At 38.8% G+C, this 19938-nt stretch overlaps 1 protein-coding gene across 2 annotated transcripts in view; it reads right to left on the reverse strand.

Annotated features, from left to right (window-relative positions):
- Positions 1 to 1082: 1082 nt before the first annotated feature.
- Positions 1083 to 19938, reverse strand: part of TRANK1 (tetratricopeptide repeat and ankyrin repeat containing 1) — a 52433-nt gene continuing 33577 nt past the window's right edge. For both annotated transcript variants that reach the window (XM_040064064.1, XM_058420896.1), the window contains exons 15-24: positions 19573 to 19710; positions 16662 to 16802; positions 15829 to 15985; positions 14886 to 14974; positions 10778 to 10881; positions 9062 to 9194; positions 8036 to 8181; positions 3964 to 7031; positions 2304 to 2405; positions 1083 to 1408 (exon numbers count right to left, since the gene is read on the reverse strand). In XM_040064064.1, coding sequence (XP_039919998.1) covers positions 1296 to 1408; positions 2304 to 2405; positions 3964 to 7031; positions 8036 to 8181; positions 9062 to 9194; positions 10778 to 10881; positions 14886 to 14974; positions 15829 to 15985; positions 16662 to 16802; positions 19573 to 19710 — 4191 coding nt within the window. In that variant the 3' untranslated portion in view covers positions 1083 to 1295. The remainder of the gene's footprint in view (positions 1409 to 2303; positions 2406 to 3963; positions 7032 to 8035; positions 8182 to 9061; positions 9195 to 10777; positions 10882 to 14885; positions 14975 to 15828; positions 15986 to 16661; positions 16803 to 19572; positions 19711 to 19938) is intronic.

The raw sequence follows: 19938 nt of genomic DNA on the forward strand, positions 1-19938 counted from the left end.
AATAATGACAATAATAATAATAATAATTTTAATGAAAAAGAAGATTTAAAAAGAGAGAGTGGAATAAAACCCAAGAAAAACAGTGATGCACAACATAAATGCTCACTCCTGACTGATGCTGAGCCCCTTCCCAGCAGTTTCCTGTCCACCTCCTCCCAGTTTATGTGCTGAGAAGATGTTTTATGCTATGGAATGTCCCTTTGGCCAGCTGGGGTCAGCTGTCCTGGCTGTGCTTCCTCTCAGCTTCCTGTGCACCTGCTCTCTAGCAGAGCATGGGAAACTGAAAAGTCCTTGACCTACCTTAAGTACTACACAACAACAACCAAAACATCAGTAGTGTCAACATTATTCTCATCCAGAATTCAAATACACAGCACTATACCACCTACTAAGAAGAAAATTAACTCTATCCCAGCCAACACCAGGACACTGAAGTATGCTGGACACACTGAGATCCCCATCAGAATGAGCTGATATTCTGGACCCAATTTACAAATCTCACTCGTGCAGTCACATACAGCTTTCAGAAAGCATTCAAAAAACAAGACAAGATCAAGTGATTTTAAAAAATTTTACAGGTTTTATAAAAACATTATACATTACAAAAATGTATCAATTAAACCTTACAAAGCACTTAAAATGTGTAACATTCTTTAAAATTAAGATTATCCATTTTTTCAATAGGTACAAGTAGAAGTTTATATCAAAACTTTATCAAATAAAAGAAAATCCCTAAATTTCATACCTATCTAATCAGAAGAATATATACTGTCAGACATATGAAAGTATTTAGAGATTTCTTGTCTATAAAAATAGAAAAAGGGATACTGTAAATATCTCACCTGAAGACTCAAGAAGTTCTAAACATACCAAGACTCTTAAAATCAGAGAAATTATCAATCTATTTTTCTGAGGATTCCATCTCAGAAGAATGATGATGAAAGTTTAAAAGGAAGAAGAAGAAAAAAGACTGAGTGGAAAAATACCCCTGAGATAAATCAGAACTTTTTTTTTTTTTTTTCTACTTGCTTGTTTCTTTGGCTTTTCTTTCAAGCTATCACATACGTTTGAAAGGAAATTGGTCCAGTCACAAGTTTTAATAATTACATTATCATAACATAGGTAATTATTCAGGCACAATACAAGTAATTAAAAAAAAAAAAAAACCACAGCATGTTGCTCTTTTTCTTCAGACCCTTCCAATTTTTGACCCCATTACTCTATTAAAAAAAAAAAAAAAATCTAAACTTAGATTGTTAAGAGGATAAAATAGACATCTGGAATACTTTTTCAAATTATAGTTTCCCATGTCTTCCTTTTTTCCTTTGGAGTTTTTTATAGGTAAGTTCTTCAAAAGCCGTGATTTCATCTTCTACTTCATTTTCCAAGTCTTTATCATGCACCAAGCCTATATTAAAAAAAATAAATTAATGTGGAATGGAAGAGCACAACACCTTTTTCTCTTAACAGCATGACAAGCCATGTCATTGCTATTTTATATGTCAGCAATATACCTTCCTATGTGCACAATCATGTTTAGGAAGTATTTAGCTTAATATGACAATGTACATAAGTGCTCTGCAACGAAGCAGCGACAGCTAAGTCACTTGCTGCACTAGTAATTAAATGTTTCTATTTTCCTTTTACTTTTCTAAGAAGTTTGTTTCATCTCCCTCTCAAGATTCAGTTTCAGCAGACAGTACATTTCCTTGTTGACTTCCGAGACAGACTATAAGGTTGCTTTTAAGACTACAAGAGCACACCCACTCCTATTAACTCTATCTGCTGGAATAGGAAGAGGCAACACAAAACTTCATCACAACAAATTTTTCTAAAATTGAGCTACTTTAATGCTTTTCATATAGTCCATTTTGTGAGATTAATCACTTCACTGCTGCCAGTTTCTGCACCTGTTGCAATCCCACCACCTAAATATATGTTTAAACATGAAAACTCAGGGAGGCACAATGAAGTCTTAAACTTGCCCTCAGAGATCTGTGATGCAATAGACTGCATCAATGTATGCTACTTTTTGTATGAAACCAAGAGAAATGGAAATGAAAATAAAGGAAACAAACACAAGCATCCTTTATCAAGCTGGGATCCACACAGGGCCAGGGAGAAGGCTTGCTCCATTCTGGCCACCCTGCAACCAGCTGCTCTGCTCTGAAGAGCCACTGAGGAAAGCCTGGTTATCTCATGTTTTCCAGAGTGCCCCTGTGGGAGTGCCTCTCAAAGGACAGTGAATATCCACAATGCTGCTGAGTGGGAGATTGAAGTGATGCTTAGAGACCACTGCATACCTTCTTCTGTTATCCTGTGAGAGTCCATTTGCTTCAGCCACTTATGAGCATCATCAATGGTGTCAACCAGTTTTTTGGCATGCGTGGTTATTACTCCTTCAGCTGAAATGGAGCACAGTGAACATTCTGTGAGAACACTTAGCTGAGAAATGGACAGCAGCTTAAAGTCTAGCACAGAGCCATGTGGGATGACAATGCTGCAAACCCAGCAGTCGTGGTCACCAGTGATCTCATGTGGGGGATAATTCACTAATTTGGATGAATATGATGTATATATTACTCCCTGTTCTAATCAACATTACTAGCACTATCAGAGCAGAAGTTCTACATCCTTATGCTTCCTTTTCTGAGTTGCATCTGAATCCTGAAAACATTCTACTTTATTTTTGAGTTATAAAGCTCCTGACTTTCATTATCTCTCTGAAATTATAGGACCTAAAATGCTGCAGCCTTTGCTGAACTGCACCATTAAGAACTGGAAAAATGACTGTTATAAAGTGAGGGAAAAGGAACCTCAGAGACAAATAATTTTTTAATATATATTTTCACTGAGTAAAAGAACAAGGCAACATTCATCAGGCAACTGTCATAATGAAACCCACTATTCCCTAATTAAGCCTACTATATCCATCTTATTCATCACTATCGTTGTTCACTGAGCAGGAAGCCAAATAAACAACAAGCTAAACTTCATGGACCTCATCCATATGTAAAACTTTCCACTAGGAGTAATGATGAAGCTTACCCATGTAAAGCACAACCTAACATTTAGTTACAAATTAAACGTATTTCACTGATCAGAGCTGATGAACATATCAAATACTACAGTTTTCCACTACTGTCAGACATCAAAGGCAAAATGACAGCTTGATAGGATTGGTGGATTTCTACGGCTGAAGCCAGTAACAACGTTAAGATTTAAGTTGTCACTTTCCCAAAGCAAGTATACGAAATAATTTTGCCACTGGGCCGCTCATTCACTCATTCAATTTTGCTTGCAAAAATCAGCATAGAATAATACTAGAAGCTTATAAGGGGGAAAAAAATCTAATATCAAAATATGTATCTCAAGCACCATAATTTACTAAACTTTTTAATACCAGTGTTGCCTTTGAGTACCTGACACACCACAGACTTGTGGTTAAGTATCCACTTTTCTTCAGCCCTAGCAAAATTACAAGTTCAAGGGCAGAATAATCAGAGATATCCTTAGTCAAAGACCCCAAGTACTCCTACCAAGCTACCCCTGCATATCCAAATTACAGTGGCTAGCAGAAGCAAATAGAAAACAGTAGAAACAATAAAAAAATTTGTAAAGATGATCTGTCAGTAAAATTGCAAAGTTGCTGTAAAACAGTGAAAAACTGTTTAAGTTCAAAGAACACAGTACATCTGACCATGTCGTTAAAATTCACTTTATGATCTATAAAAATTCACTACTATTCACTTTATCTCTACTATGTAATTCATTAAACTGGAAGAGTTTAGAACATGTTTTCAATATTTCTAGCTCTCTCAGTTCTTCTTTTCCTCAGCTACCTGAAATACCTGGAAATACCTTTCTCTCAACCACATTAAGATTTTCAAATAGAGCTTTGCCAGGTCTAGCAGTTTGGCCAAAAAATGACAAATTGTTTAAAGAGAACTGGAAAGGTCCTACCTTTAGCCCAGGCTTTTTTCTCATAGATTTCCTCTACTGCATCTGAAATTTTTTTAATATTCTCTCTGATTTTCCTCTGGCGTAAGTTGGAACCTTCTTTATATGCTAAATAATCTCGGGTGTAATCCCTTCCTGTAATGGCCTCCACTGCTTCCAGTCCATCATATATTATTGGATCTATCCTTCTTCTGAAAAACTCAGCATAGTGTCTGTAAGCAGCATGGTTATTTGTGTGTTCCTCTGTGTTTCTGTGCTCCATATAGGCCTCGCTGGCCACAGAAATTGCACTTCCTTCTGCATGCAACTTTTCTTCCCCACTGTTCTCTGTTGGTGTCAGAGGTTCAAGAGTGTCTGCCTCCATGCTTTCTGACCGGCTGAAATAGTTCTCAGAGCTTTGGATGAATCTGACTCCACAGAGGTCGCACTGGGTTTGGTCAATATCTGCTCTTTTGAATATCTCTGATAAAAATTCCTCCTCTTTCATTGCAACAGGATGAACTCTGGAGCGAGCCTTCCTTTTCCACTTCACATACAGGGAAATAAAATGGAACACACGATGCAGCTGGCGTCGAGCAGATGCTTTCTGCTCCTGCTTCTGTTGCTTGCTAAGTGCAATGACTTCCAGGGGATCCTTCTGGTCCTCTAAGCAATGAACCTCTTCAAATTCCTCTTCCAGCTCATAATCAAATTCTGTTTCATCCAAAGAGGTTGTAAATCTGTCAAGGTTTACGCGTTCATACTGGATGCCCCGTATGGGTGGATGCCCCTGAGTGTAGGCAGTGTCCCACTTCCAGAGGCAGTCAACCAAGTGCTCTTCATCTCGCTCTGTCAGCAGCTCTTGCAGGCCTGCAGCAACTTCTCTTACATGCGTAGCATCACCCACTTGTTCCACAATCCTCAGCAATCTTTCAGGTACTTTAGAGGGAGTGTCTTTTCTCATTGATTGCAGCATCGCCTTGATGTTAGGAAAGAGGTGGCGTAAGAGCGATCTGTCTTTAGAACTCTGCACCTGGTCAGCATTCAGTAACATCACCAAACAAAGCACTACTGTCCGCTCAGCCTCCCCTGAAGTTACGCAGTCAGGATCCTCAAACGCATCCAGGAGGACATTGAACCTTCCATGAACACCACACAAGACTTCTGCTAGATAACAGAGATGATGTCTGAAATGGTATATGGCTACATTTGTGTCCTTTGGCCTATACTCCTGTATAATGGAAAATGTGTCTTTAAGTTCTTTGTAATGGTCCTTGCGTCTGAACAAAAACTCCCAGTAATGAAGGAGAGCAATGTAACTCTTTGGAAGGCACAGAGTAATGTTCCTGGAGAGACGCATCAGGATAGCACAACACAGAATATACTGGAATTCCAGCAACATCACCGTATTTCCTATGCTTGGAATCAGGTATCTTGTGCATTTCTTGATCAGGACATTCATGAAACGGAAAAAAAATCTTTTACAGTTTTCTGGGTTCTTATGAACATAGAATTGCTCAAGTGAATTTTCAAGAAGTCGAATGAAGCACAAGTGGGTTCTTCCTGCATTTTCGGTATTTTTGTCAGGTAGCAGCATACCATGTCTGCCTTTGATCTTTTCTCCCTGGCCTGTACTCTTTGGGGAACATTTTGCCTTTGCCAAAGCAAACATTAGCTCTTTGTTATAATTATCCTCTTCTTTGAAAAGAAGTTTCTCAAATTCCTCAGGATATCCGGAAGATAAGATAAGGGCCTTCATGGCACATAGCCACAAGTCAGTTGATTCTCTTCTGGCTGCAATGTCTTCATCATTAAACTTAAATGTGATGTACTTCTTCAACATCTCTCTACAAGGTCTGGAAATAACACTACTGAATTGCAGTATTTCTTTGCATGCCTTTGGGTTCTCAGACAGTATTCTCAAATGAAAATGATTAGGAAAAAACATTCCTAGGAGGGCTTTACATGATGCATATTTGTCAAAAGTCAAAATGTCCTCAAAGTTTTTGTACTGATTCAGTAGCTCTTTAGGGAAAATGCACGTGGCTTCCAACAACAGTCCGTTTATTGCCACCACATGCATTTTGCACTGAAATATTGTCTTTGCTTCATGACGCAACAAGGGCCTGTGGTAACCCTCACAGGTTTCATCTTCACAGTTCAATCCAGCGATGAACTTCATACAAATATCTGGGTACTTCCTGCTCAGTAACTCAAGAGTGATAAAGTACAACCTGCTTAACAAGTGCTGCTTCAAAGCTGACTTTACTTTCTCTGTGCTTACTGAGAAATCACCTTTCACCTTTCTCTCTTTTAGACTTGGCTTGTCTAACAAAAACTTGATAATGGGTTCAGCTTCATTTTGAGACACCTGGCAACTGTCACCTGTTGGGACAATCCCAAAATAAGCAAAGCATAACTTCACCATATCTTTCTCCGCATTGGTGGCTGCCTTCTTCAGACCGTTAACAAGACTCAAAAGGGCCATTAAGCCACGTGTTGCCATGAAGAGGATGTTCTGGCTAGGAGAGCTGCAGTGACATAATGCAAAGAGAGCTTCAACTGCACCAGCAGAATGATTCAGAGATAGGAACTGAGAGTACGCGTGGCTCAGCTTCATGAAGTCTCCTTTCAGAACTCCCTGCAAAAACACAGCTTCAGCAGCGCCAGACTTCTGCCCAGTTTGTTCATAAAGCTCAAGGGCTTCTTTTAGGATGCTCTCCACGTTCTCCAGGGGTGATTCTGAACCACGACTCAGCCTGGCACGTGCCTCCGCAAGCAAACATGATGCGCGAAACTCCTTTACAGCCGTGAGGTTGGCTGCTTCCAGAGCAAACCCGTGTTGTTTCATTAACTTTGCAGCCTCCTCCTGGCGATCCTTCCTTTTCAGTAAGTCTGCTGTTTGGTGCAAACATCCACGAGACTTCAGAAACTCAAGCTGATCCTCTATATCAAGTTTTGAGAGGACCTGCATCATTTCCTCAGTCCTGTTCATACTCAGGTACTTTGCGGCTGCTTCCAAATACAACTGATTTGCTGTACAGGAGAGTTTGGATGCCATTTGTCCTTTTGCATTCAATATATCTTCATATCTGAAAGAATAGATACATCAATTTACTGCCACAGATGAAAAATCCAGACCAAACAAAAGCACTTCAATATTAAAATTAAATTAAACAAATAGTCTCCCCTAGAAGCCCTTCCTTCAAAAAGGCCAGCTGTTTCTCGTGATATGCCTGTCAGGCAAAAGAGGATCACATCACCTTAAAAGATCTACATAAAGAAACTAATTACAACATGAGGCTGTCAGAATCAAGATTATTAAAACTTCCGGTACAAATAATATCACAAGGTTTATAGCATTAGTGAAGCATTCTCCACACTGTCAAATCAATGTACAACTTTAATGTACTTTATCAGCATTAATATTCTATTTATAAAAAGATATTAATTTCAGTGAATTCTCCACGGGTCAATATATACAGTATTCTGTAAAATTTACATAAACTTGTCAGTGTAGAGAGAATTCTTTCCAGTCTGCTGCTGTATGTATCTGCATATGCTTTGTAGCTTATTGAGTGTCTGAACAAAATGCCTGGTTGCATCTTTCATAACATGCACTTTAAAATATTCAGTAATTAATTATTAATGGCTGATGTAAAATTATTAAGGTATTCCCTAAGCCAGTTTTGTGAAATATTCTCTCCTGCATGCTGAGAATGAGTAATTTTTTCCTGTGGCATGAGTAAATTATCATTAGCTTTTCATTATCTTTCTCATGATAAACGTGGCAGTGCAGACTTTTTGTGTCTATGCTGATAAATTTCCATAAGCGTTTTGGGGGAGAAGATTTAAAAGCTTGTTTGTTGGTAAAGTGACTTTAACTTTTTGATCAAACAATCTCTACATATTAAAGAAGCTTTAATCATTAAATAAAAGCAGTTATCATTACTAAAGCTACATCACAAAGGATATACGTAAAACAACATCAGTAGACAAAACCCTTACTGAAAATTTTTCAGTGAACCAGCTGCATTACATGGAATTTGGAAACGCAAAAGAGAATTAGATTCCAATACCATCTTGCAAGACATACCTTTCAACTGCCTTTGCTGCTTCTTCATAGAGTTCTTCCTGACAATACATTTTAATGGCCAGATCAAACTCCTCAATTAATTCATAACATTCAGATGCTTCTTTGTAGCACTGGCTTTTCTGATAGTAAACTGCAGCATCTTTCATCTGCAATGCAGAAGTCAATAATGAAACTGAAGCGCTGTAAACAGTCAAAACTACATGAATGGAATAAATCTTGTAATTCCATCATGTGACTCATAAAGAAGTACACTTTAATGAAATATAATTAAAGCATGTGAATAAAATCAAATATATATTAAAGCAGCCATCATTAAAACTGAATTGTTTAAACAAACTTCAAAATACTTGTGTCTGAAAAACTGGAGTATAAAATGAAAGGTATTACATAGGATTTTCAAAATAATTTTATTCACCCAGCTCTGCCTGCTGTTAGAAAACACTACACATGCCTATGCTGATTTACAGGTTTCTCAGAACAAATAGTACTAAATAAAACAGTTATGGATGCAGAATGAGAATCATAACATTGTATCTTAAACTTCAAATATTTGCGAACAATCACTTTACACTCTTTCAGTGGAAATACACTGAAAATAAAAATATTACATATTGTTAGCGCACTACTATAGCTTTTCCAAGTTTAAAGGTTTCAATTAGACGGCTGTTGTCAATGAAGTTTCAGTATCATCAGAGTACTGAATGAAGCAACAGCTTAAGTTTCATTACATTAGTCATTCACTAATTTTTGACTGTAAATGACTGATAATGACAATTGAGGAAAGCCAAAGAAATAAAGACAGCTTGCATCATTGCATCATTCTTCACTTCATTCCTCTTCTGCCTTATGTCTGACAAATTATTCCTTTTGAACAGCCCAGCTCAAAGAGCTTGTTTAGCTCTTTAAGCTGGGCTGTTCAAAAATTTAGCTATTACCATGACACAAAAAGATACTACTACTTTCTGAGTAATATGAGAGGAAAAAAAGGTGTAGGAAAAGGTAAGAGTTAAGGTGAGTATTTAATACCTTTCCTAATTTTTTACACAATTCTGCACAAAGACGGAACTCCTTTGATTGAATCAGACATTTTAGTGATAGTTTTGGTTCTCCACATTCCAAGTAAGTTTTAGCCAATGTCATATATTCCATCTGTTTTTCCCTGTGGAAAGTAAGAGAAAATTACCACTGACATCCAAATTAAGTTTAGAATCACGTGAGCTGTTACTGAATCCAACCAACACTGACATCACACACTATTCTTTATACATTACCTGATGAGTTATGATCTTACAATTAATTATATTTTGGGCTGACACTGCTCTGTCCAGAAGTCTGTTCCAAAATATGATAGCTCTGGCAGTTGAAAGATTCTTTTGAGTTGATTTTTTGTTTTTGTTTTTTAACTAATGCATAGTATTGCCATTTTGTACTGCAATTTTCTACTGCTTCTCTTTTCTTAGCTTGTCCTCTCCTTTCTGCTGTTTAGCACCAATGCTATTAGAGACACAAGCAAATGTGTTCTCAGCCTGTGTTTTGTATGACTGAACAATCCCAGCCTTCCTGATATCACTGCAGCATGACCTAGATTGAATTCACAATTCTCAGGCCTGGAGAATCAGAACTGTACAGAGCATTTCACATAGAACACACAAAAATCTTACTTAAGCCTTTTACACTAGCATTAATACTTCTATAAAAAAAAAAAAAAATCAACTTCAGCAGCTTCATTATTACATGTGTTCTGTCAACTTAAAATATCCTAATACAACAAATTCCTTCCCCTTGAATTTTTTGCATTTGACAAACACAGTGAAATGCAAAAAAGTTTTATCAATCCCGTCAACAATTTCTCCATAATCATGAAATTTTATGAGCATCCTTATACTTCTAACGAGAGCCACTAGTGTAAAGCAGGTAATTTCAAAAAATAAAATCTCAGCTAACTCAAGTAACAGCATTTCTTCACATCTTCCCTCTTCTCCCTTGTGTGCCATCTTCCTCTGATCTAGTCATTCCTTTCCCATTCTGCTATCGTTGCTAGCTTCTGGTCTACCCAGCATGGACAGGAACTGGTTCACTTAGGTCTAGATCTCTCTCCATTAAGTTTTTTCTTGTCTTATTTGAGATGAGTCCCAAAGAGTTTCCAAGCCTCTTCAGGAAACTGCAAACTCTCACCCCTGTCAAACTCTTGAGCTATTTTACTCAGCTGAAGTCATGAACTAAATGATTCATCTCAAAACCTGTTCCTTTAAAACTGTCCTTTGATTCAGATCTGGTTCTGCTTGTTTAGTTTAAAGTGACTGTAACACTAATTTTGCCCCAAAGCCCACTTTTTGCTAGCAGCTTTTCTTCCCCAATGCACACCACCATTCCTTCTCCTTTGTTGAGTGAATATGCAGTGGGATTAACAGAAGCTGAGCACTGCTGATGGCATATGTTCTCCCATCTGTATCTAAGGATTTAAAGCCTCTTGACTTAACGCAAACCCTGTTGCTTTTCTCTCACACAACCAGTAAGCCCTCGCAAGGGCCAATTTCATTTGGTGCCCCGGATGCTATAGCGCTAGACCTTCCAATTTCTTAAACCTCTTTTTCCAACCACAAACAAACACAGACGCTCCTCCCGCACTGTTCTCCGATGTCTCTGGCCCGGTCCCACAGCTGTGGTGTGAATCTCACCCTCCGCACCCCCGAGGGGTCTGGCCCCGCAGAGTGACACTCGCTCAGCTGCACTGACACCTACCTGGGGCTGCTTTTCTTCGCGTGCACTTTGAGAACAGCGTCGTGTGTCAGGGCCAGTTTTGACTTCTCAGCTGCTCCTCCCTTTTGGTAACATTTGGCAGCCACCTGGGGTGAAATCACACACAGCATTCACAGATGTGCATCCAGCCCATGGCTTATCACATAAAAGCAACACTTAATTTTACAGTCACTGGAACGGAAAGCAGAAAGACTGGCAGGGCGCCTGGAAAAAGGAAAAGGTAAAACATTGTGGTATATTTTTAGGATGAAAACAAAAGTTTTAAAGTCAGTCCATGTGCGACTACCAAAGTTAGAATATTAATTACAATATTGTACATGGAAGTAGTGAAAGTAGAATTCCTGGTAAGCTGATAGAACAAAAGGCATATGCAATTTGAATGACAGCCTAAACCATTAACTGGTAAGTGACCAGGCACCTACAACATATTACTAAAAGCGAGGAAGACCCATGTGTGCAAAGTGAAATCGAAAAGCAAGGAACATTTACTCAATGTCATACCAGGCTCTTTCTGTGAAAACTAAACAGAAACACCCAGAGTTACCATGTTCCTAGCAAGGTTTGCTTCATTATCACCCTGCTTATTCTGCAACATCATGATTTCTTTATTCTATCCATTAATTTAGTGTTGCTTCTGTTTGGAAATTGCACACTGCGAGCCACTCTTAGAACAGCCGCAAGTCGCCAGATAATGTCATCTTAAGGCAGTATTGATTAGCAAAGATCAGGGTTATAAAGAAAACAGATTTGCAGATAATATAGCTAATACATTTCAGATTTCAAGATGGTTTCCTTCGGCTGTGTGGGTTTTTTATCTAAACTCTCTTCTGTCCATTTAAAAAATTGCCTTTTACATTCAAGGGGAGAAAGAGACTACCTGTATAGTAACAGATGATTATTTTGGTTTTCTGCCTTGTTACATTTATATTTATATTTATAAATATTTATTGATTTCAGAGAATTTTACTTGTTACCTTATTATTATTTTACCTTATTATGTTATTTTACCTTATTATGTTATTTTACTTCTGTTACACAGAGGCTTTCCCTCTGCCATGATCAAAAAAATATCTAAAGTTTTATTTCATAGAATCACAGAACATCCCAAATTGAAAGGGACTTATTGGGATAATAGAGGCCAACTTACTGCTCCCTGCAGGACTACCTAAAACAAACTCACACAACTAAGAATGTCATCCAGATGCTGATTGAACTCTGAACTCATGGCTTAATGCCATGACCACTTTCCAGGGGTACCTGTGTCAGACCACCTTCTCAGTGAAGAGCCCTTTTCCGTGTCCAATCTGATCTTCTTCTGATCCAACTTGATTCCCTTTCCTAGTGTCCTATCACTAATAACCAGAGAGAAGAGATCAGGACCTCCCCTTGAAGTTATAGATTGTGATGAGGTTACCCCTCAGCCATCTCTTTTCCAAGCTGAACAAGGCAAGCAACTTCATCCGCTCAAGACATGTTCTCTAGAGCTGCCCATGGCAATGGCAGGGGGCTGGGACTGGATGACTCTTGGGGTGTCTTCAAAACCAAACCATTCTATGATTCTATGATTTTTCATCATCTTGGTCACCTTCCTCTGGACACACTATCTAATAGCCTGATGCTCTTCTTATATCATGGTGCCCAAAACTGCACGAAGTACTCCAGGTGAGTCTGCACCAGCACAGAGCAGAGCAGGACAATCACCTCCTTTGACAGCCTCACACTGCTGTATTTGATGCACCCAGGTCACCGTTTGCCTTTTTGACTGTTGGGGCACACTGCTGGCTCATACTCAACTTGCCACCAACCCAAATTCCCAGATCCCTTTTTATGGGGCTGCTCTCCAGCCTCTCATTCCCTAATTTAAATGTATAACCAGAAGTACTCCATCCTAGATGCAGAATCTGGCACTTGACCTTGTTAAATTTCATATGGTTGGTGATAGCCCCCTAGATTATCAAGGTCTCTCTGCAGGGCCTCTCTACCCTCGAGGGAATCAACGGCTCCTCCCAATTTAGTGTCCTCCGAGTTTAGTATTGTTGGTAAACACTCCATTCCTGTGTCCAGATTATTTATAAAAACACTAAAGAGCACTCGCCCTTAAATTGAGCACTGGGGAATCCAACCAGTGACAGGACACCAGCTTGATACAACCTCATTTACTAGAACTCTTTGAGCCTGATTTGTCAACCAGTTTCTTCCCTGATGTATTATGGACTTGTCTAGCTGTGTGCTGAACATCCCATCCAGAATAAAGAGAGACTGCAAGAGAAACTATTAAAATCTTTGCTAAAACAAAAATATACCACATCTACGGCCTTCTCTTGGTCAACCAGATGAGTGACCTTGTCATAAAAGGTAATTAAGTTAGTTAAGTAGGAGTTTCCCATAGTAAACCCATGCTGCCTTTGACTAATGACTGCACTGTTGCTCAAATGTTATTTTCAGTAACTCCCAGAATTACCTTCTCCATAATTTTACTAGGCATTGAAGTGAGACTGAAAGGCCTGTAATTACCAGGGTCTTCCTTTTTACCCTTCTTGAAAACTGGGACATTTGCCAGCTTCCAATTGACTGGGACCTCCTCAGACTCCCAAGACCTTTGAAAAATAATGGAAAGCAACCCCACAATAAAATGGGCCAGCTCATTCAGTACCTGGAATGAATCCCATCAAGCTAAACAGATTTATGTGCATCCACCTGCAGCAGCAAGTCTCAAACCAGTGCAGTCATCTGGGAGTTTTTCATCCCCCAAGTCAGTCTTCCAGCAAATCATCAGTGTTAAAGACAGAGGTGAAGAAGGCATAAAAAGTCTCTGCTTTGCCTATGTCCCTATCTGTGAGGTATATGACCTCATCAAGTAATGGTACAGTGTTATGTCCAATACTTCTTTTGCTGTTAATGTGTTTTAAAATGACCTTTTTGTTGTCCTTCATAATGCTGGATACCTTGAAATCTACTTGAGTTTGGCCACATGAATTTTCTCGCTACAGTGACAAAGAGCATCCTTGTTGTCCTCCCCTTGTTTCAATGTCCACACACTTTCCCTTTTCCTCTAAATTCAAGAAGAGGCCTCTTCAGCCAAGCCAGACTCTGCCCCACTTGCTTGACTTCTGACCCTTTGGAATTTCCTGCTTCTGCACTCTTCAGACTGTCATTCATGAATTCCCAAGGAACCTTACTAATTAGCTCCTTCCACAGCACAAACCTGCTCTCCCCATATTCAGAGTCAAAGGTTTGCAGGATTTTTTCTTCTACAGCCACCCACTTGAAACTCAGTTACTTTGTGTTCACCGTGACGAAGACATGAATCCCCACTTTACTCACAAACGCCTCGCTGTTTACAAACAACAAATTTAGGACGTCACCTTTCATTAGTTAGCTCCCCTAGTACCTGCACCCAGAAGTTATCTTCAACTTGCTCCAGAAATTTCCTGGACCTGTTTGTGCCCACTGTATGATTTTCTCAGTTGGTGTCTGGGAAGTTAAAATCACCCATAAGGACAAGAGCATTTGATTTAGAGATATCCCTTATCTCCCTGTAGAATATTTCATTGATGTTGTCGTCCTGGCTGAGCTTTGCTTTGATCCCATTAACTGTCATCCCATATCTGGACTGTATTAACTAGGAAACAAAAGACTGTAAACTCTCTTATGCTCTTTAAACAGAAAGAGAATGAAACCATCATTTTCCTACCCAAAATAATATACTTCCAAGAAATGCTTTCATTTCTCTACAGTATGTGCAGTGATACTGTCAAGAACATGGTTTAGATTCAGACATATCAATCAATTCCGATTGAGGCTAATAATTGTTTCTCCAACTGTCTTTCATTTGTGTGCATTAAAATGTAATTTCTCTCATGAGACTGCAAATTTCTGGGCAGTGAATTTAAGACTAGAAATGAAAGACTGGCTCTCCCTGCTCACTTCTTGTAAGTCATTTACAAGTAGACACACAGCTACAAACGAGAAACTAAGGCAGACTGCTACAGAGCAACTGAAGGTTTACAGATGGCTTCATAGATACAGAGAAAAGAAAAGGTTTCAGAATAAGCAAGAATCCTTATTTCAGATAAACATATGTTCCTACCTCCCAGAACTGGTGTTTGGCATAGTAGTCTCCCTGTGCAATCCATTCTTCTGGAGTTGAAGTTTTAGCAAACATGCTGTCATCTAAGTCTACAAGGGCAGGGGTGACCATTTTGTGTTAGAATGGATAAACCACAGAAACCACTTATCATGTACCAAAGCTAAGCATTATCTCACAATGTTCCAAGCTCTATGTGCTTACTTAACAAGGGTAACTGTAAGTCAAGTGTGGTAATACTGTTACCTGAAGTGTGAAGCTACCAGTGCGAATGCAAAACCCCACAGTTTGGCTGGAGATTGGGCTGGTAAGTGGCTGAAACTGCATTAACACAGCAGAAAATCTGACTACAAATTGACGACTTTAAGCTATAAATATCTACAGCCATCAGGGTCCCTTGAGCTCTCTCCACAGTAACTGGCTGAGTGGCAGTGACCTGACCTCCCTTTATGCAGGAACACCTCTTAAGGTCACCCCTCAAGGCTGAGAGATCCCTTTCTCAACACCAGACATCAATGGGCTGGTAAATCATATTTTTGTATGTGTGTAATATTTAAGAAAGGTATAGCAAGCTTATATAAAATGTAGATTATTGACCACCAATCCATCCACACTTAATGAATATTTTACATATCTGAATTTACTGTTTAGAACACAATGAACTTATTACAAGATCAGATCTGTCTGAGGGATCACTGACTCTTCTCCTGTGACAGCATGAAAACTTAAACTAGTGAATTAGCAATAAACTTTAACATACACTACTGATCTTTAGAGACAAAAGAATTAAGACCCATTGAAATAAGGGGAAATTTGCAAGGGCAGTCATTAATGCATACTGTTAGAAGGACCAAGGCATTTAACCTTTATGGTTAATCACACAGCCTAAAAGCAAGAAAACATGACTGTTTGACAATCTTTTAAGAAAGTTTTAGGACAACCTTACCTTTTTTTTCATCTGTTTTGACAACCTTAACAAATTTTCTTTTGATGAAATACTTAAAAGCTGGAGCCCGTTTATCACGGTCTTCATCAAAGATCCAAAGATTGACTCTGGCTCTTGTAATTGCAGTATACAATTGCTTGAGTTCTCCATTCAGCATCTGAAGCAGAATAAAAAAATTGAATTAAATAAATGAAATGCCAGATGAGCTAAATTGTTAGAAAGCAACATACTTTGCAGTTATAAGAAAACAGAGAATTTATAAAGAATGAATAACAAGTAAGAAAATGCTTTTAAGTAAGCCAGTCTAAATATTAAATATGGGATTTCAATTACATAAGCCATTGTCCAGCTAACTTACAAGCACTGCTACAAATCAGCTGCAGGTATGACAGGCTATTTTCCTTCTAATCACTTGCAAATAATTATTAATTTGCTATACAATCCTGAAAATATCTGACTCACCAGATTCTAAGCAACTTCCTTAGTTTCAAGGTAGTGTCACCAACCAGAAACCAGACTACAGGAGTAATTAATATTGGCAGGCTGAATTGCTATTTGCTTTAACCACAGTTGTTCTGTAAATATACCCAAAAGTCTATTACACAGGTTTTGTTCTCTAATCAAACTACATTTGCAAACAATCTCTTACCTTTTAAAATCAGTATTAAATTACATTATATTTATATTATGTTATACAAATGTGAACTATAAAAGGTAAAGCAAGCTTCATAAACATGGAACTAACAGGATGAAAGGATTTAAGAAATTTCTCTACTGTTAAGATTTAAGAATTTAATTTGTTCTTCCTATTCCCAATGTTACAAAAAACTCACCTTGTACATTTCTACATTAAATGGAGTCCTTTCCTGCATACCGGTGGCATCCTCTAATGGCACTTCAATTAGCAAGTTGCTTCCCACTTGCACATCCAGGTCAGGACTATAAGAAGAAATTATCTTCCATTCTTTGCTAGCCTGAAATATCAAGAGAGTAAGGTTTATTTGTATGTACTAACCACTACTGCCTACATATGCACAAGATAACGTTGTACGGTGTGATCTACAAGGGAAGAAGGCTCAGAGGAGAAGACTGGGGGAGAAAATTATCTCAGGGAAGTACGTAAATAATAATCAGCCATTTTCAGCAAGAAAGCTGAACTTCATCTCAGCACAGCCTTTGCTTGAGATACTTGTCTGTACCAGGTGGTCATTGAGGCATATAAACAACTTTCCCTAAAACAGCTAGTACAGAGTTACACCCTCCTGAGCTGCCAAGGCAAAACCAAAGATGTGCCTCAGCCCAACAGACTGTGGAAAATCTGAGGAGCAAACAAAACAAACCTTTAAGAGTGCAACCAGCTTGAGCTGGCTACAAGCTGCATTTTCATATTACTTTTCATACTTTTCAGGGACTGAGGATGGTCAGCATCATGATGGAGAAGCTAATGGGAATACACATATATATTACATATATATATATATATGCAGGGAGCACTAATGGGAATCACATCTGTACTATGATTGCAATGCATATTGCCATTGCTATATTATGCTTGCCTTGGTATTTCAGGATCCTGCAATATATCAAATAAGTATTTTGATATTAAACATGAAAACCTCCTTGGGTGGACTATATATTTTCAGCTAAACACCCTTACAGTGATCCCTCTGTGGAGGAAATCAGGTTACCTTCAACATGGAGGAGAGTCAAGGTTTAGTCCTAGGGATGAGGATTCTCCTACAAACCCCCAATACCACAAGAGGCAAACTCACTGAGGTGGGGTGTGCTGACTGCTGGGCCAGGCAGCTCCCTGCCAGCTTGGGGCAGAATGAAAGGTAAATGGTGGTGGGATAATACTCACAAGCTGCAATTTGTCATACTAAAATCTACTATCTAAGACACGTTGGAGAGATCACGGCCTGTAGGTTAGGATGGGCAGCCACTAAGTCTCCTTGACTCTACAAGACTGACAAGCTCAGAGCTGGACCCGCATACATCCCATGCCGGTATATATTCTCATCCTCAGGGTTCCCAGAAAAGATCTGGCTGGTCATTCATGTGATGAATGTATTAAGCTTCATTTTGAATACCAGTAACTGCTAGTGCTGGTCTCAGCCAGGGGGTGGAATGGCACCTGCCAACACCTCCTCTTGTAAGAACACTCAGAGGTGAGCAAAAAAACCCACTTGTGGGGAAAGTCTAAAAAAGCGTGGTCAGAAAATATTGGACTCCAACACAGAGACATGTGAAAGATGTCTATAAATATGCACAGACACTCCTAACTGTAAGTTAAGTGTGGCAGCAGATCAGTGCTTTGCACTCTCATGCCATGTAGGAAATGCCAGCTCCTGATCACACCGCTCTGCAGGTTCCTGATCCTCTGTAAAACTAATAACCTTAAAATCGTGAATATATTCTAAGTTATGTTCATTTTTGTTCATTTTTCCCTTTTGGCATTTAATTGGAATGTGATTAATTACTGCCAAGTTTCTGGCACAAAACAAAAAATACTCCCAATAAGGCTGAAACAACATTTTTACAACGTATATATTTCTGAGCTTTGAGCAGCACAAAACAAGTTAACTGTCTTCCCACAGGGGAAAAAAGGCAGGAAACCTTTCCTGCAAAATGAATTTGAAATGTTAGCTTCAAAATAAAGACATTCCTAAACCTGCCATACACTGTAACATGACAACCAGCTAAAGGTATCAGTTTGGTCAAGAGCCTGCTGTGTTTCGGGGGCTTGGCTTTTTTGCCTTCTAGAATTTTCACTCACATCTGCTTCCTGAAACAAGACTCATCTTAAATCTCATTTTCAAGACAAAGAAAAAGAAAACCCAACATTTTACAAAGAGCACATGTTCACACTGCTGTGTTTACAACAGTTCATAGATTCAGCTTTTCTAAATTAGAAAACCTCAGGGTGAACTGCTTTCTTGCCTGTTTGTTTAGCTGCTCAAATCAACTCAATTACTCATGACTCACAAGAACACGGAAGAATTGTATGGAAACAGTTCTCCAGGCCTGACATACATTAGTCTAAGCTAAAATGCACTACACAACTCAACTCTGCTAAACTGATTCTGCTAAATTCTTATAAATGGCTTGTTGTTTTTCTGATTGGAACCTGCATCACCAGAAACAAATCAACTTTGAGAAATCTATCATGACAGCCAGTATTTACCTAAAGCTCCTTCCTTCTGCCCTCATCACTAACATCGTAACATTCACTAACCTCTGTGAAGAGCCATCAGTAAGCTGCCCTCAGTTTTCCTGTGGTTTTCATCTGCTGAAAACCACATTACCACTGTTTTGGAGGGTAGAGGCAGAGGACATCTGAAACAGGGCTGTTCACACTGTATGTTTACTCACAGAGTAACTCAGTCATGGGTACATGAAGTGTCTGCAGACATGTTCAGTAAGGAATACTTGGAATACTTGGCTGGCTGGGGTCAGAGAAGTAGTCTTGGTGTGCAAGAGAAGTGTGTGTGTGTGTGTGTGTGTGTGTGTGTGTGTGTGTGTGCCCCAAGGCTCTGCCTTAAATTTTAACAGTAAACCTGAAGGAAAATGCAGCACTTAAGGAAACAAGTTCTCAATTCATAAACCTATGACCTGTTTTCTGCTGTGATGAAACACTCATCTTCAGAGAAAAGAGGGAGTCCTTCCCCAGCTGCAACACCAATTAGACCACAAGTAAAATCGACTTAAGGAAAAAAATACCAAAAATTGGTAAGAATTAAATACCTCTGAATCTGTAAAAAAGTTGTAAAGGAGGACATCATCAAATTCCAACCCCTTTGCTTCATAAATTGTCAGTACAAGTGCCAAACTTAGTTCTTCAGGTATTTTCTCCTTCGCCGTTTCATTTGCCACTAATACCACCTGCCATAAAATACATTAAAAAAAAAACATTAGAAAGCAAAGAAGGAAAAAAAAAAAAAAGTTAGCAGTTGCATAGAGAAAGACAAACATGATGATAATACAAGAGCCTTCTAAAAACTAGTCACATTTCAAAGAGACATTTCAGCACACTCCACAAAAAAGGTCACAAAGCTGCCACTAGAAGACTGACAAATGCGTGGTATGTGCAGACAGTTTTAGATCTGGTGT

The sequence above is a fragment of the Hirundo rustica genome, chromosome 1 (genome assembly GCF_015227805.2).
Source record: "Hirundo rustica isolate bHirRus1 chromosome 1, bHirRus1.pri.v3, whole genome shotgun sequence".
Lineage (NCBI taxonomy): Eukaryota > Metazoa > Chordata > Aves > Passeriformes > Hirundinidae > Hirundo > Hirundo rustica.